Here is an 18,405-nt window from a genome sequence, read left to right as displayed (position 1 = left end):
TAAACATATAATGAAACATTTTCCATATTTAATGGTATTCGGATTTATTTATTTATTATTTTTTTTTTTTTTTTTTTTTTTTCCCTCCACATTTTAATAATTCATAAGATCATTTAATATAACACATATTTATAACTAATAATTTTCTATATATATTATATATATATATATATATATTTTTTTTATTATTTATTGTTTTATTACCATTTTAATTATAGAATAAATAAAAGTACCATTTTTCATAATTGTTTTGAAGAATTTAACATTTTCCACATTTTATTTATATTAAAAAAAAAAAAAAAAAAAGTTTTTACTTTTTATTTTCTTTGAAATCTTTTATTTCAATGATGATATATATTATTATATCAAAAGGTTTTTAGAGCGTTACATAAAAAAAATATAAGAAAAAAATGTCATAGAAAGAAAGGAAAAAATGCATATTAAAAATTTAGGTATATACTTGGATAATTGTAACAAATGGTATACAAATATATTTTTTCTTTATCCATACAATAATTATTATTTTCCTCTTTTAAAAAAATTCAATACAATAAACAAATTTCAAAGACCCATATGTATAGACAATAATAAGAAAATATATTATACTTTAAAAAAAAATAAATTACATGTGCGTAACTTATTAACAAAACGGGAAGAAAATGAGATAGATACTAATAATAATATCACTCCCTTTTTTAATGATAAATTAATTATAGATAAAGAATTAAATAGTAATAAAATATTTTCGCATTATACAAAATGTTATATACATAAAGAAAGTGAACATATTTTAGTTTTATGTCTTAAAAAATTGAATGAATATGAAAAAATAAAAGATAAAGCAAAATTAAGTGTCTTCATTTATGAATTACAGAATTTAAGCAAATCGAAAATTTCATTTAATATTTTAAAAAATATAGATATTATAAATAAATTATTTATACACATTAATGAGAATATTCAACATGCATCATCTCCTTCTTTATTACTATCTGTAGCTTTAAGTTATAGAAATATAAAATTAAATAAATATACCTATTTTAAAAATGTATTAAGAGCTGTATGTAATAATATCAAGGTTTATAAAACTACCAAGCTAAATAAATTACTAAGAAATGAAAACACAAATAATAAAAATAATAATAATGAAGACAGTTATGAATATACAATTGAATTACTTAATAAAAATAAAAAAAAAAATAAAAGTAAACAAATTAATATGCTAAATGTATATACAAATAATATGAATAATAGTACATTATGTTACATATTATATTCCTATTCAACTTTATTTACCATATCTAATTCTTATTTGTTATATATTTCTAAATATATATTGTTAAATCCTGGTAATTTGAATTATTTAGATATATTGTCACTTTTATATTTCATAAGTAGAAACAATTTTAAAATAAAAAAAAATGATTTACTATATTATAAAGATATACAGTTAAATAATATAAATAAAAATACGACAACTGATGGATCTATTGATAAGAATGAAAATATAGGAAGTATTCAAGATGATTCGTATTCAATGTGTAAACATAATAAAAGCATTAATGATACAAAAAAAAATAAAATAATAATAAATGATATATCTGCTCTAAAAAATATAAATAATAAATATGATGAATATAAAAATACATATATGAAAATATTAAGAACTATAATTTATATTATAAGTAAAAGAAAAATGCTCTTTGAAAACCCAAATATTTTAATATTAATATTATATTATTATTTCAAAATGAATTTGATACCTATACAAATATTTTATAAACTTCATTTTAAAATAAAAAAGAATATTAAAAATATTGATATAAAATATATATCATTATATTTATATATTTTAAGTAATATCAATTTTAATATTAGCTATTATAAATTCATATACAAATATTTGACGAATGTTTTTCAGTATAGACAAAAAGAATTTAACATTCTTTCTTTATCTATGTCATTTTATTCGCTTTCAAAAAATTATTATTTTAATGACCCTTTTATAAATGTTTGTTTGAATTTATTCTTAAGGTAAAAAAAAATAAAAAATAAAAAATAAAAAATAAAAAATAAAAAAAATATTAAAATGTAAGGATGTATATATATATATATATTTTTTTATTTTTTAGAAATGCAAAAGGATTAAACGATATTCTCATAACAAATATTATATATACCCTTGGAAAATTAAAAATAAAACATGATGAATTATGTGACACATTATGTGATATTCTCACTCGAAGAATGGAAAGTATGTCAGTTTTAAATTTAAGCTTAATTGTTCATAATTTATCAAAACTTAATTATAAAAATGACAATTTTTATAAATTATGTTTGGAAAAAGGAAAAGAATTATTTCCAATATTTACAGCAAAACAATTGGTAATTTTTACAGAAGGGATGATAATGAATAATATTTATGACTATGAGTTTATTGAAATGTTTTTCAATAAGCTAATAAAAATAGACAATATTGAAAGTAAGAAGAAAACAAATATATTAAATAAAATATGTTTTACTTTAGTTTTAGAAAAACAAGATTTTATTAAAAAATTTCCTTTATCTATTAATACTATGATATCGAAACATATGGATTATATTCAGAAAAAAAGTTTTATGTATATTCATGATGAAATAGTAAATATATTAAATTATTTGAATGTTGAAAATTTTGAAATTTTGAAAGAACAAAAACCATATATGTTTGATATATATATAAGAAATAATGCTAATATATATATAGATATATTATCACCGAAGGAATATTTGCACGTAAAAAAATTAGACATTTCGATTAATCATGATGATAATTATAATAATGATAGTAATAATAATGATAGTAATATTAATGATAGTAATAATACTTATAGTAATAATAATAATAATAAGGATAAACAATTGAGTGCATTTATTGAACTGAAAAAAAGACACATGTCTAAATTGAATACAAAATATTTTTATATTGACAAGAATAGCTATTTATCTCTAGATAGTATAGATAAAAAAATTAATTTTATTAAAACATTTTTGGAAAAAAAATGTTCATATAATTTTAATTATATAAATAAAACAAAAGAACAACAAAAAAAAGATATAAGTACATTACTTCTTTTTAATGAGACACAAACAAATTATTATCAAAATAAAATAGGACAAGAAACGAAATTCATAAAAGATAAAGATATTATGTCACAGTATCATAAAAAATATCCTATTCAGAATAAAGATTTTTATTTATTTCTTTCATGTGCAAAAACTGAAAATATAATAAAAAATTATCATAAAAAAAAAAAAATTAAAGTAAATTATAAAGAACCTTTAATAAAACAACAACAAATATTTGTCAACTGTGATGAAAAATTATTGTTACATGAAAACAAAACAGAATTATTTAAAAATACTCATACCGAATATTCAAAAGGTATGATGAGCAAAGAAAATAATCCTTTTTATAATCAACATGAGAAAGAAAGGCAGTTTTTATTTCATAAAAAATGTCATGGTTTAAGTAAACATGAATATATTGATGAAAAAACTAATAAAATTGTAATAAAAAAAAATGTGTTAAATGGAATGATAAATTATATTTAAAAAAAATATCTCAAAAAAATATATATTAAAAAAAAAAAAAAAAAATTAATTAATTAAAAAATATATACATATGTATATATTTAACCGTTTGATATTTTTGTTTTTCCAATTTTTTTTTATTTGTTATTTCATTATATTGTTAATTTGTTTTCATATTATATGATAATAATTTTTATGACACTATTTATTCGTCATTTATACTTATTTGAAAAGAACCTATAAAATATAATAAGTAAATATAATATGTATATATAATATATATATATAATATATATATAATATATATATATAATTATTAGTTTTATTTCATATTCTGTGAACTTACATTGGGGGTAATTTAATTCATATGTCACGTATGCCTTAATCTTGAACCTCTTTAATATACCTTTAATAATACCAATAATTAATATTAAAAAGTAATGAATAAAATTATTTTTTTGATTTGTTTCATTGTCTATTAATAAATGCTGTAAATAAAAACCTATATCATTTTCATTAATTATATAGACACCTTTTTTTTGTGTTTGTATTTTATCTGAATTTTTATTAAATAAAATATACCAAATATCCTTTGAAATAAATTTTAAAATATCCTTAACATCATAAAATTCATTTTTATATATTAGCATCCTTTCTATTAATTTCAAACCTATACATTTCCCTATATCTTTTAATTTGCTTGATACAATATTTATATGATCTCTTTCATTGTTTTGTATATTCGTATATATATCACTATTCAAATTATTTTTTTCATTACTATATATATCATTATTATTTATTTTATTATTATTCATTTTATTATTATTTATTTTATTATTATTATTCATTTTATTATTATTTATATTTTCATTTATATTTTCATTTATATTTTCATTCATATTATTATTAATATCCTTTTCACTTAACTTTTTTTTTTCATTTTTTACATTTTTATCTATTTTTTCATTCTTGTTAATTTCTTCTATTGAATCATTTTCTTCCTTTTTTTCATCATCATAAAAAGGTAGTCTTTTTTCATTTTCCTCATCCTCATAATAATTATCACTACTGCTGACACTACTTAAATCAATATCCTTATTTCGTAATAATTCTATATTTATCTTAATAATTTCATTAAATAAAAGTAACAAACTAGTTTTAGAAATTTTACTTTCACTCATATTATAACTTTGCTTTTGTCAGATTAAGAACAAAAAAAAAAAAAAAAAAAAAAAAATTAAAATATATAAGCAAATGAAATATATACAATATATATATAATATAATATATTAATAAAAAAATAACAAAAAAAATTTTTACATCTAAAGATTAAAGATACGTTGTTCTTAAATATAAAATATATATTTTATATTCAAACAATATTATACAATAAATATATAAATTTTATATACTCTTAAAAAAAAATAGAAAGAATATATACTGTATATATTCATATATATATATAATATATATATTGTTATATATATGAATTTCGTTCCTTATGCACACTGAACATATAAATTAAATATAAATTTTTTTTTAAAATGGCAGTAAATATATAAATTTTAATATAAATAAGGTTATACATATATTATATATATATATATAAATATATTCTTTTATTTTTTTTTTTTTTTTTTTTTTTTTTTTTTTTTCTCGTGTTGCTCAAATTTATGTATGGAGTTTTAAAAGGCACTTTTGTATGAGTCAAAAAAGAAAAGTGACAAAAGAAAAAAATATATATATATGCAAAGTATTATTAATAAAAATATGGTATGTGTACATTTATATAAATATTTATTTTTGGAAAAATAATATTTATTTCGATAGATCATTTTGTATATTAAATAACCAATTTTAAAATTATTTTGAAAATGGTATGTTTTTAATATTCATTTTGTAAAATACAACTTTTAACATCATATATGTATTCATAATACATACAAATTTTTTTTTTTTTTTTTTTTTTTTTTTTTTTTTTGTTTAATCATATCTATTTGATGTTTTTATATCTTTATTTTTTCTATTTCATTATCTCCTTTTATAATAACATATAATTTATAAAAATGAGTTTTAGGACGAGAGCTAGTAATAATTTTAATAATGATTATTCCCATGATTCGAATTTATTAATCAATAAATACACAACAAGTTTCAATAACACATTCAAGAGAGATATAAAATTTATACAAATCTTATTTCCTTCTTTTGATCTATATTCAATTACTTTTTTCTTTTCTTTGCTGTTAATATTTCTCTTTGTTGTTATAGATATAATCTTTTTTAACTTTAGTAGTCCCCTATTCATAAATGAGTAAAAAGAGATATAAAAAAGAAAATCATTAACACTATATATATATATATACAATTAAATTGTATGTACATATGCATAATAATTTATACTGAACGTTCAATTTTTTTTCATTTTTCTTTATTGCGTATGTGTATTTTTTCATTGCAATTCTTATATTTTAATAAGTTTTCCTTTTAATTAAATTTTTTTTCTTTTTTATATATAGAGATGTGATCAAAAAAATTGGTATAAATCGATTTGCCGTTTCAAATAATTACCAATATTATAAATTAGTAACTGCCACCTTTCTTCATTCAAATATATGGAATGTCCTAGTACTACAAAAAATAAATCATAGCACATATATATGAAAAGAATATATATATATATATAATTTTTTTTTTTCTATTACTTCCTATTTTAGATTAACACGTATTATTTAATGAACATAGGGACAATAATTGAAAAAAAGTAAAAAAAAAAAAAAAAAGAAAAACAAATAAATAAATAAATAAATGTACATATATATATATATATATATTATACTTGTGAACGAAAATTTAGTTATCCTTATGCACATATAAATTTCATTCGTATAAACCTATTTTTATTTTTTTTTATATAGTTATGGAAAAGCAGAATATATTATTATTATGATATTGAGTGTAGCTTGTGGAAATTTACTCACATGTGCTACTTCGAAATGTTTAGATGTAAGGAACTATAAAAAATATAATGAAACTAAAAATATACAAAAAATATATATACCTAATTAATATATGTATGTATTTTATTATATATATATAGGTACAAATGGGTATTAGTCCCATACTGTCTGGTTTTATTGGATTATTTTTACAGGACATTATAGTTCACTATGATGATATTATTGATAAACTAAGCATATTTGGAAATTTCATGTAATATATATATATATATATATATGTATAGGTGTCTATTTATTTATATCAATTAACACTATATTATTCATCTCTTTTTCTTCTTATAGATTTTCTTTTCTATCATTATATTTAATGATTTCCATATTTTCATACAATGGTAATAATTTTAAATATACAAATACACACATATTTAAATAAACGGATATATATACATATACCCTTTGACGTATGTATAATTATCAAAAAATGATGTACTTTTATTTGTTTATAAAATAAATAACATTTTGTTTTCCTTTTAGGAAATGTACTTGGTAATGTTGGAGGTATACTAGCAGGTGTTAGTTATCCTTATATTTTCAAAAGCGATACTTTGCATGGGTAAAAATATAACACAAATAAATATATAAATAAATACATACATATATATATATATATATATATATATATATATATATATTATAATTTTTTGTTTTCCTATATTTTATTTTTTATCAATTTATAGGAACAGTAGGAAATTAAAAATTTTATTTGCCATTTTTATTACTTTATTGCTAAGCGGTTCCTTAGCTAGTTTAATAGTTTTTAAATGTTAAAACAAAGATGTTTTTACTTTTTTTTAATAACATAAAACATATACATATATAAATATATATATTTAATTATTATTTATTATTAATTTTTTTTTTTTTTTTTTTTTTTTTTTTTTCTTTTTTTGTTTTATTTCTTCTAATTTTTCTTATCAAATGAACTATTCGAATGACAATTTGTTAATTATTATTATTATATATATATTTATATGATTAATGAGTAATATGAATAAAAATAGAATATAAAATATTCTCTAGTTAATGTATACAAATAATATATATATGTAGATAATTATATGATTAGATATAGGAAAGAAGATGATTTATAGTGATATAAATAGGAATACATTAAGAAAAAAATTAACAGGAATATATTATATATAAATTATATATATATATATATATATATATATTTATTTGTGTTTATTTTTTAGATATTTTATTTAATTAAGTCGAAAGCCTTTTCTGTGTTGCTTTTAACGCTAGCTATCGATTCCGTGTAAAGATCTTGTTCCTCCTTTGTTAAAGGGAATTCAACTGGGTGTACCCCCTTATTATCAATTTTAGCTGTCGATCCAACAAATAAATTAGAACATTTATAATGTCCATTTAAATAAACAGCACATGTAAATAAATTACTTTGATTATATAAATATGATTTAATCATTTTAGTAATAGCAGCTGCAGGGGCAAATGCGGCAGATGCTTTGGCTAGTTTAATAATTTCAGAACCCATATTTCTGGTTCTTTGAATTATTTCTTGTATGTCATTTTGGCTAATCATATTTTTCTTTACAAATTCAGATAAAGGAACACCATTTATAGATGTATATCTTTGTAAGGGTACCATTAAGTCACCATGTCCTCCTAAAATAACAGCATTAACGTCTTCAGCTGATACTTTTAGTTTTTCTGCAATTAATGTACGATATCTAGAAGTATCTAATATACCTGCCATACCACAAATTTTTTCATGAGGTAAATTACTAAACTTATGAAAAACATTAACCATAATATCAAGTGGGTTACTAACACAAATAACAAAAGCTTTGGAACAATGTAATTTAACTGATTCAGCTACACCTTTCATTATTTTTCCATTGACTCCTATCAAATCTTCTCTAGTCATTCCTTCTTTTCTTTGTACACCTGCTGTAATCACTATTATATCTGAATCCTTAATATCTTCGATCTGATTAGTTCCAACAATGTTTCTATTTACTCCTAATATGGTACTAAAATGTTTTAAATCTAAAGCCTTTCCTTGTGGTATACCTGGGACTACATCATATAAAACAAGGTCTCCAAAATTTTCCATCAAGCACAATTCCCCAACAATTGTTCCGATTTGACCACTACCTATTAAGGCAATTTTAGTCATTTTGCATATAATATTAAAATAAACAAATAAAAATATATATATATATATTATCTTAAAAGGTTCATTTATATTTATTATATATTGTGGATGTGTTAATTGATATTTCTTATAAGAGAGAAAAAAAAAAAAATGCAAAATATATGTCAATAATAAGAGGATAAAATTATTTGAAGAAAATTTATATTTTTAATTTAAAAAAATAACAAATAAATATTAAAACAAAAAATATATATATGTATATTATTTTATATATTAATTTGAAACAGATATATTTTCATTTGTGTTTTATTGTATTTTAAATCTGTTAATGAAAGGAATACATATTCAAAGAAGGTGCAAAATAAAAATATACATGGTAATTATTTTCTTTTCATTCTTTTCTTTTTTTTTCTTTTATTTTTATGTATTTTTTTTTTTTTTTTTTTCGATTTTTTTTTTTTTCCTGTGTTTTTTTATTTTCTTTTAAATATATTTTAATTTACATTTCTGTATACATATGTCTTAAATCAAAATAAAAAAAAAAAATACCATCAACAGTGTAATATATTATAAAAATATTTTTATAATATATAAAGAAATAAAAAATAATAATAATAAATGAAAATAAAAAATAAAAAGAAAAAGAAAAGAAAAATATCTACAATATACATGCATATTACAATTGTGTTATAAAAAAAAAAAAATAAAACATATTATTTAATTGAAATATAAATAAAATGACAACAAAAAATAAAAAAAATAAATAATGAAAAGATAAAAGTTGTATTGAGAATACTTATATAAGAGATATACTATTTTATGAAATATACTTTCTTCATCGTTTAAAAAAAAAAAAAAAAATAGCTCAAAAAGGGAATAATAAAATAAAAATATACAAATGTGTATAAGCATTTTATTTTTAATATATGTGTGAAAAAATTAAAAATTAAATAATATGGATGGTTGAAATATTATATATATATATATATATTTTTTTTTTCCAGGAAAATATAATTTTTTAATAATTTAAAAATAAAATAAAAAATTACACTAAAATTAAGAAAATATAGTGTATCATAATTCCTACCATTTTATTAACAACAAAATAAAAATATTATTTACAAAATTTTGGGTATACAAAAATAGTTAAACAACAAAAAAAAAAAATAAATAAAAATGAATTCATTATAATGCATTTATATAGACATCATACATTTTTATTGTATTTTTTTTTTTTTTTTTTAATATATTCTATTCTCTCATTAAATTTTCTCCTTTTCGTTCTCCAAAAATTATGTTGTTATTCTCTTCTGTATTTTTATAAAATAAACACTTAAAGTGGTAAAAAAAAAAAAAAAAAAAAAAAAAAGAAATTCTTCTATAATGTTCATTCTAAAATATAGAAGAATATTTATTACAATTCATTATTTTGTAAGGTAATATATATATATATATAAGAAAAATATATTACAGATCTATTTACATTGTGTAATTCTCCCTATCATAGTATTTATTATATATGAGGATTATGATAAAATATATTTATATAATGATATAAATAAAAGGGTTGATGTATATCATTTTTTTTTTTTTTTTCCATATAGCTTTTTTTTCTTTAAAAAAAAAAAAAAAAAAAAAAAAAAAATACATATATAAATACATACATATAATGCTTACTTTATAGTAGCATTCATATATATAATCCATAATATAAAAAAATTCAATTTTGTTCTATTTTATCCTTTTTTCATATAAAAAATGAATATGCATTTTTAATTATGATAAATATGAGAATAAAACAAGCATCATTACTCTTTAGAAAAAGTACATTTTAAAATCCATTTTATATATATTTAAAAATGGAGGAATATATTTTATTAATTTTTTTTATGGCATATTTACTCATATCAGGAATTATCGGTACACGCTTAATAATAATATATAGTCATAAAGAAGAAAATAATCGGTTGATTTATATTATAATTAAATGTTTTATTATAATTGGTTATATATTATCTTGGACAATAATATTGTTAGTACCTATAGACGTTTATTATAATACATATAAAGATATAGAAAAATATATAGACATATTCAAATTATTTAGAATATGTTATTGGTTTAGTATATTATACATTTTTATGTTAACACCTATTATGTTTATCATATATTCAGAGTCAGACAGAAAAATTTATACCTTCAATAAACATCATATCAAAATAAAAAATCAAAATAAAGGAAAGAATAATAATAACAAAAATGATGGTTATATTATTAATGATGGTAAATTTATTAATGATGATAATATTATTAATGATAATAATTATTATAACAAGATGACATACAAAACCATTTATAAAAAAATTATACCTGTAACACTTTTCTTTTTTTTATCATTTATTTTTTTTCTCTATTTCACTTTCTTATATCTCAAAAAATTAAGTTTAAGCTTAAATGCTCAAGAGTGTGAACTATGGTATAATTACATCAAAGAAATATACAAAACAAATTTGGTCATATATAATATAAGAAAAATAGAACATTGTGAAAATATAAAAAACACAAATGTTAAAATAATCATTAATCTAAAATTCAATGATTATATTATTATAATCATCTCATTTATTGGATTTCTTTTTTTTATATTCTATGGTGGTATCGGATTAATATCATTACCTCTCAATTTAATTAATTCTTATATATATAGAAAAAAAAAAATTAAAAAAGATGACTTAAAAAAACAACTAGATATAATAAACAGAAAAAGTAAAATGTTATTAAATATTACAGAGACATTACAAAAAGAAAGAAATCAATTATTAAAAATGAATTATTTCCGATCATTTTTTAAATATATAAAATATAATAGGGAAAAAAATTTTCTTAATTATACAGTGCATAACTTAGAGAAAGAGTATGATATTTTACTAGACAATTTTACCAACAATAATAATATCTTATTTCCATACTTATCACTTTTCTTAGGAATAATATTTTTAATCATAAGTACAATAATAATTATGCATTTGTTAGTATACATTATAATCGATGTATTAAAATATAATGATGACATTATAAATAACCTCACCTTTTTAGATTCACTTTTGGTGGTAAAACCAAAGGAAAAATATATATAAAAATAAAAAAAAAATTAAAAATTAAGAAAACCAAAAAAACATAAAATATAAACATTATATATATATATATATTTATTTATTTATTCTTTTTATTTTATAGTATCTTGTACAAATAAGATTGTCTGTCCTTTCAACAATAATTTATACATTCATTATGTCTTATTTACTTGTTTGTTCATTGTCAGGATTTATTCAATTTTGCTCAAAAGTAATAATAATATGAAACCATAAAAAATAAACAGATAACAATATATGCACATATTGATCAACCATTTAATTTATAACTAGTTATAATTCATTCTTTGAGCGTATGCATAACAATAGTCTTGTAATATATATATGTATATATATATATATATATATATATATATATATATATTTATTTATTTATTTATATATTTTGTTCTTCTTATAGTTAAGCCTAGGATTAATATTTATATTAGAGAAAAGGGGCACATATCTCAATTCTCTTCTTTTGAATATATGTCTTTTTTTTTTCATTTCTTTAGGAATATCATTATTCTCAACCGTATTAAAATATATAAATAAAATATTCATTTTGAATAATACATATGTCACACATTCATATAGATTCCTAAAAATGTTTTACTTGTTATATTGTTTTAATCAATTGATATATTTTAAAATATATATACTTTCCTTTCTAGAAAATATTCTATACCTATTCGAGTTTTACATATGCTACATTTTTATTTGATTTGACATTGAAAAAGATAAGATTTATTGGGTATAAAAAAAAAGTAATATATAAATATATATATTTATTTATATTTATATATTTATTAATTTATATATCTTATTATTTTACAGACCATTATACTCAAATAATACATTTTTGTATATTCTTTTACTAATTAATTTTATAACACTGCTTTTATTTCTCCTACCTAAGAAATGTGATATTTCTTTTCTTTCTGTCCCAGAAAAATTTTCAAAAATAACAGAACAAGAGATAATAGAAGACAATATAAAAAGTAATGATGTGTGTATAAATTTTGATAGGAAAAGTATAAGAGACATGAAATTATTTAAATAATACACATATATATATATATATATATATATATAACTTATTATAATTATAAATGTACGTTGATATTTGGTATATATATATATATATTTATCAAAAATAATATGAACAGCACATAAAAAGAAGAAAAAAAGGGACGATATTATATACGAATATAAACACAAAATATATATTAATATATATATATATTTTTTGTTTTACGACAATAATATATAACATTTTTTGAACTATTACACAATAATAATATATTTATTTACTTATTTATATATTTACATAGTTACAACCATTAATAGAACAACACATTTGTATTATTAAACTTCTTATAAAATAGGTGTGGTATATATATTAAATATATATATATTTCATATTATATGTATATATTCTCAATATTTTCGTTTAAAATATATTAAAAAATTATTATTCTGTTTATTCTTAATAATAAAATGAATAAGCATTATAAGTTCCCATTGAACAATTATACAATGTATGGTGTAATTTAAAAAAAAAAAAAAAAAAAGGAAAAAAAAGAATAAAAATATAAATATATAAATATATATAAATACAATGAACAATAATAAATACATACATATAAATAAATATATATATATATATTAATATTATAAATTGTAATTTATATATATATATAAAAATATACTAATTTATAAATAAAATTAATTAATATATAAATACATATATTTATGTATATATGTTTAAGCAACTAATATACATTGGCCACCAACAGCTTTAATTTTTTTCTCAGCAACTGATGAAAAGTATCTTGCTTTTACTACAATTGGTTGATTGTGTTTTAATTTACCATTTCCTAAAACTTTAAAATATCCTTTTCTGGTTACATCAATAACAGGTGCAATATCTTTATTTGCAGAAAATTCTTTTTTCTTTTCTTCTGGTAAAAGTCCCCATAATTTATCTACATTAATGGTTGGGCAGTATGTTCTATTTTTTAATAAATTTAAATGTCTCATACCAACCTAAACAAATGGAAAAAATAAAATAAATTATAACCATATAAATAAATATATACATATAATATATTATTGTGTAAAGAATACACAATATATTTTTTTGTAAATATTATAGTTTAATATATATATATATATATAATATTATTATTTATATTACCTTTCCAAAATAACCGGGGTGATATTTATCAAAATTAATTCTCATATGATGTAAACCTCCAGCTTTTCCTCTTCCACCAGGATGTTTTCTGTGTTTACCAACACGACCGTGACCAGCTGAAACATGACCTCTCTTTTTCCTGTTCTTCTTAAATCTTGTTGCCATTTTTAAAAAATATACTTCAAAAGAAAAAAAAAAATAAATAAAAATAAATATATAAATAAATAATATATTAATGAAATGAAAATGTAATTATAATTTTATATAATTCTTAATATATATTAAAATACGTTAATGTTTCAAAATTTTAAATGGGCTTGAAATTATTTCCATATATATTTTTCTTTTTTATTTTTTTACCTTATTAAATGATTAATTATTTGTATTACTATTACTTTTTTCAAAAAAAATGTTTAAACATAAAAAATATTTTTTTTTTTAATTAAACTTAAAAATTATAAATTCATAAAAATTTATTTCTTCTATTTAAATTTTCAATTTTTTTTTTTTTTTTTTATAAAAATTTACTACATATATGGTATTATATATTTTTTATAATACATATATATATAATATTATATATATTTATATATATATAATACAATATAACATAATATATAAAATTTATATATACTTATTATTGTTTAATATTTTACCAATATACATATTAAATATTATTGGGTTTATTTATAATTATACTTAAAAATAAGCATAAGCACTATATTAATAATTTATATATTATTATATAAAATATATAGTATTATATAATATATATTATATATATATAAATAATATATATTATATATTGTTATAAGATTTTCTTTATAAAATATGTTCATGACTATTTTTACATATACTAATATTTTTAATATATACTAATTCTTCTTTTTTTTTTAATTGCTTATATTTCAGTATATGAATATATTTATATATTATATATTATATATTATATATATATATAATATATATATACCTTTAATGAATAGTAAAAATGGTGCTATAAGGGGGTAATAAATTAATATATTATATAATTATATATATATTACATACATTAAAACCTTATGAATTAAAAAAATCTATGAAATAATAATATAATAGATAAATTCTTAAATTATTTACAGTAATACATCATTAGTGTATATTATTATTTTTTAATATCACCTTTTATTATATTCATTTTATAAATTATCTTCCATTTTTTTTCCTTTTCCTTTATCTGATTAATATAGAAAAAATAAGGAAAAAAAAAAAAATTAAGGATTTATATTTATTTTTCTATATAATAAAAGAAAAAATTGTATAATATATAATTTAGAATATTTCAAAATAATAATTGAATATTTAAAAGAAAATAGGATGAAGTTTTTAAATAAGGAAAAATATATGTAACAGTTGAACATAAAAATAATTAAATATATAATGAAACAATTATATATATATATATATATTTTTATTTTATTTTATTTTTTTAAATCTACGACGAATATGAAGTATAATAAATAAATAAATATATATATATATATATAAGAAAAAATATAAAGTTCGTTTAAGATATATTCTATATGACCCAAATATGCTATTGATAAATTTTAAGAATAAGAAGATATTTCCTAAATAGTGTTATATTTTATATCATATTAAGTATATATTTAATAATACACAATGATAAGGAACATATCATATATATATATATATTTTTAATTCCTTTCATCGGATAACATAATATTACAACATTCATATGTGAAGTATGTGTTTTAAGAAAATACATTTTAATGGATTTATTTATATATTTATGTCAAATGATGAAAGTTTATTTTATATTCTCTTATAAGACTATTTAACTTGTTCATATATGATTTATTTTATCATATGGCTAAAATGTGCAATTTCTTTTTCGTATTTCTTTTTTTTTTTTTAATACAGATATAAAAATATTATGCCTTTTTCTTATTTTTCGTTATAAATAATAAAAATATAACCATATTGATATTTTTATAGATAAAATTAAATAAAAAATAAAATATTTTCTGTAATACTTTATATAAGTACTTTTATTATTATTCTTTATTCTATGGTTTTCTCTTGATTCCATATAAAAATATTATATATATATATAAATCTTTTCAATGTATGAGAATATTTTTAAAAATATATTTAACTTATATATAGTAAAATACATATGGGCTGTATATATATATATAATAATTATAATCTCTATTAATACTGTAGATAGCATTTAAATTATTATTACACAGTATAGATAATAAAGTATCATGATATAAAAACACACACGTATAATATAATACTAAATGAAAATATTATAATGATCAATATAATTGAATGATACATTTAAGCGCTATTTAAAAAAACGTTCTATCTTTAATATATTATATTGTTATGCTCTTATAATTTTAGATATTATGGTTTTAATAAATAAAAATATACCTTTATATATTTGAAAATAATAGATATAATATAAATAAAAATATATAAGAACCTTATTTCTGTTTCATCATATAAATGAAATATATATAATATATATATATTATATTGTTGTATATATCAAAAGGCTTTACCATATATATATTTTTTTTCCCTTATAAAATAAAAAAAATAAAAAATGCTTAAGTAAATATATAATGAAATAATATTTTTTTTTTTATTTCATAAAGTTTGATATGAGATATATTTCAAATTATAATATATATATACTAATAAAATAAATATGTAATATAAAATTATGATACATTGAAAATTTTTTCCCCCATATATATATAATAATATATACAAATATATATATATATATATATTTATACCATGTATTTATATATATATATATATATTTTATGAGGTAAAAAAAATTATTATTTATTTATTATTTTATTTATTGATTTTTATTTTTTATCATGCCACTGTAACATTATTTTTATAATACTTATTTATATAGTTTTAAATTAAAACATGAAATAATTAATAATAAAATACATTTATATATTATAATATATATATTTAATATATATTTTTGAATTTAATATATAATCTTTATTTTCATATTCCAGTGATTTTTTTATATGTAAAATATAATATTTCAAATCGATAATATATGATCACTGGGAAATTACTGTATTAAAATTATATTCTTTATATAAAATAGGGATATTTTAATTACATTATTAATATATATGTATATATTTTATTTTTTATGTGGAATATAAATTAATATATATTCATATTTATCATTTCTTTTTATATATTCATCATAACATATATATATATATATATATTTTTTTTTTTTTTGGTTTATATTATTATATTTTTTTTTTATTTAAACATAATACAATACAATGAGTAAGGAAAAATATTATTATAAAATTTAAGAAAGAATATATAAATATATTTATATATTTATTTACAAATTGAGTAGAATTATTAATGTTCTAATTTATAATATATATGTATAATATGTGAAGGATTATATATAAGTATACATATTATTATGTGTTTTTTATAGATTTATTTTAAATATAATTTTATTATATTATATTTTTTTTTTTTTTTTTTTTTTTTTGAAGATAAAACTAATGAGGTAGATGATTGGACAGAATGGCTAGATGACGATGATGAAAAAAGAGAAGACGAATTTAATATAGATTCAACAAAGGATGAAGCCATTAAAAAAAAAATTTTACAAAATAATTTAGATGATATAGCAGACTTTTTAGATATAAGTGATAATAAAAAGAAAAAAATAGAAGAAACTGAAAACAAAGTAAAACCTAAAGTAACCGAAAAAATTATAACTCTAGAAAGTACCCCATTAAATAGCATAAAAGATTGTGAAACCTTAGGTGAAATATTAGCAGGAAGAATACGAAAATGTAAAGCCAAGAGTGTAGCTTTAGAAAGATTCATATCAATAATTATTACAGCAAGTGAAAGTAAATTAGAAGATAAAGATCTACTAACTGTTAGTAGAAAATTACAAGAAATGGTTTCACAAAGGGAGAAAAAAAAAAGATATGCACAAATTAATAAAAAGAAACCAAACGAAGTTAAAAATTCAATTAAAAATTATGAAGATGAAGTGGATATGATATATGGTGACTTATCCTATGATGAAGATGATTATGAAGAAGAGGTTGTGGATGAATACCTTGAAAATTTTTAAACTGATGCATGTAAAAATATATATATATATTTATATATATATTATTTTATTATTATATATTTTTATTAGATTCCATTTTGTATAATTTTTTTGATTTACCATTTTCAATGCATTTAAAATTAACAACTTAATAAAAATTCACATATAACCTATATTTATATGTGCAATATAAACTTTGTTTTGTAGTT

General features: G+C 17.2%; 7 protein-coding genes across 7 annotated transcripts; 4 read left to right on the top strand and 3 right to left on the bottom strand.

Annotated features, from left to right (window-relative positions):
* Nucleotides 1-433: 433 nt before the first annotated feature.
* On the top strand, nt 434-3,594 carry PADL01_0616800 (conserved Plasmodium protein, unknown function; the record flags this gene model as incomplete). The annotated part of the gene is made up of 2 exons (XM_028680902.1): nt 434-2,034; nt 2,133-3,594. 2 exons carry the CDS (start codon nt 434-436, stop codon nt 3,592-3,594), a joined length of 3,063 nt encoding a protein of 1,020 aa, XP_028537333.1.
* Nucleotides 3,595-3,778: 184 nt separating this feature from the next.
* PADL01_0616700 (trafficking protein particle complex subunit 6A, putative) lies at nt 3,779-4,757 on the bottom strand (the record flags this gene model as incomplete). The annotated part of the gene is made up of 2 exons (XM_028680901.1): nt 3,779-3,810; nt 3,920-4,757. 2 exons carry the CDS (start codon nt 4,755-4,757, stop codon nt 3,779-3,781), a joined length of 870 nt encoding a protein of 289 aa, XP_028537332.1.
* Nucleotides 4,758-5,642: 885 nt separating this feature from the next.
* PADL01_0616600 (rhomboid protease ROM10) lies at nt 5,643-7,364 on the top strand (the record flags this gene model as incomplete). The annotated part of the gene is made up of 8 exons (XM_028680900.1): nt 5,643-5,890; nt 6,096-6,204; nt 6,294-6,340; nt 6,495-6,582; nt 6,677-6,789; nt 6,879-6,928; nt 7,071-7,149; nt 7,274-7,364. The coding sequence occupies 8 exons, from the start codon at nt 5,643-5,645 to the stop codon at nt 7,362-7,364; spliced, it is 825 nt and encodes a 274-aa protein (XP_028537331.1).
* A 433-nt stretch (nt 7,365-7,797) lies between these two features.
* Nucleotides 7,798-8,739, bottom strand: PADL01_0616500 (malate dehydrogenase; the record flags this gene model as incomplete). Its single annotated transcript, XM_028680899.1, has 1 exon — nt 7,798-8,739. The coding sequence occupies one exon, from the start codon at nt 8,737-8,739 to the stop codon at nt 7,798-7,800; it is 942 nt and encodes a 313-aa protein (XP_028537330.1).
* Nucleotides 8,740-10,577: 1,838 nt separating this feature from the next.
* On the top strand, nt 10,578-12,912 carry PADL01_0616400 (conserved Plasmodium membrane protein, unknown function; the record flags this gene model as incomplete). The annotated part of the gene is made up of 5 exons (XM_028680898.1): nt 10,578-11,828; nt 11,956-12,063; nt 12,271-12,384; nt 12,524-12,603; nt 12,687-12,912. 5 exons carry the CDS (start codon nt 10,578-10,580, stop codon nt 12,910-12,912), a joined length of 1,779 nt encoding a protein of 592 aa, XP_028537329.1.
* A 704-nt stretch (nt 12,913-13,616) lies between these two features.
* Nucleotides 13,617-14,214, bottom strand: PADL01_0616300 (60S ribosomal protein L27a, putative; the record flags this gene model as incomplete). Its single annotated transcript, XM_028680897.1, has 2 exons — nt 13,617-13,898; nt 14,050-14,214. The coding sequence occupies 2 exons, from the start codon at nt 14,212-14,214 to the stop codon at nt 13,617-13,619; spliced, it is 447 nt and encodes a 148-aa protein (XP_028537328.1).
* Nucleotides 14,215-17,393: 3,179 nt separating this feature from the next.
* Nucleotides 17,394-18,217, top strand: PADL01_0616200 (conserved Plasmodium protein, unknown function; the record flags this gene model as incomplete). Its single annotated transcript, XM_028680896.1, has 2 exons — nt 17,394-17,397; nt 17,622-18,217. 2 exons carry the CDS (start codon nt 17,394-17,396, stop codon nt 18,215-18,217), a joined length of 600 nt encoding a protein of 199 aa, XP_028537327.1.
* Between the last annotated feature and the right edge of the window lie 188 nt (nt 18,218-18,405).

Source organism: Plasmodium sp. gorilla clade G2, assembly GCF_900097015.1.
Source record: "Plasmodium sp. gorilla clade G2 genome assembly, chromosome: 6".
In the NCBI taxonomy this organism is placed as follows: domain Eukaryota; phylum Apicomplexa; class Aconoidasida; order Haemosporida; family Plasmodiidae; genus Plasmodium; species Plasmodium adleri (nom. inval.).
Note: the sequence above shows the minus strand (reverse complement) of the source record. Positions and strands in the feature narration are given on the sequence as shown.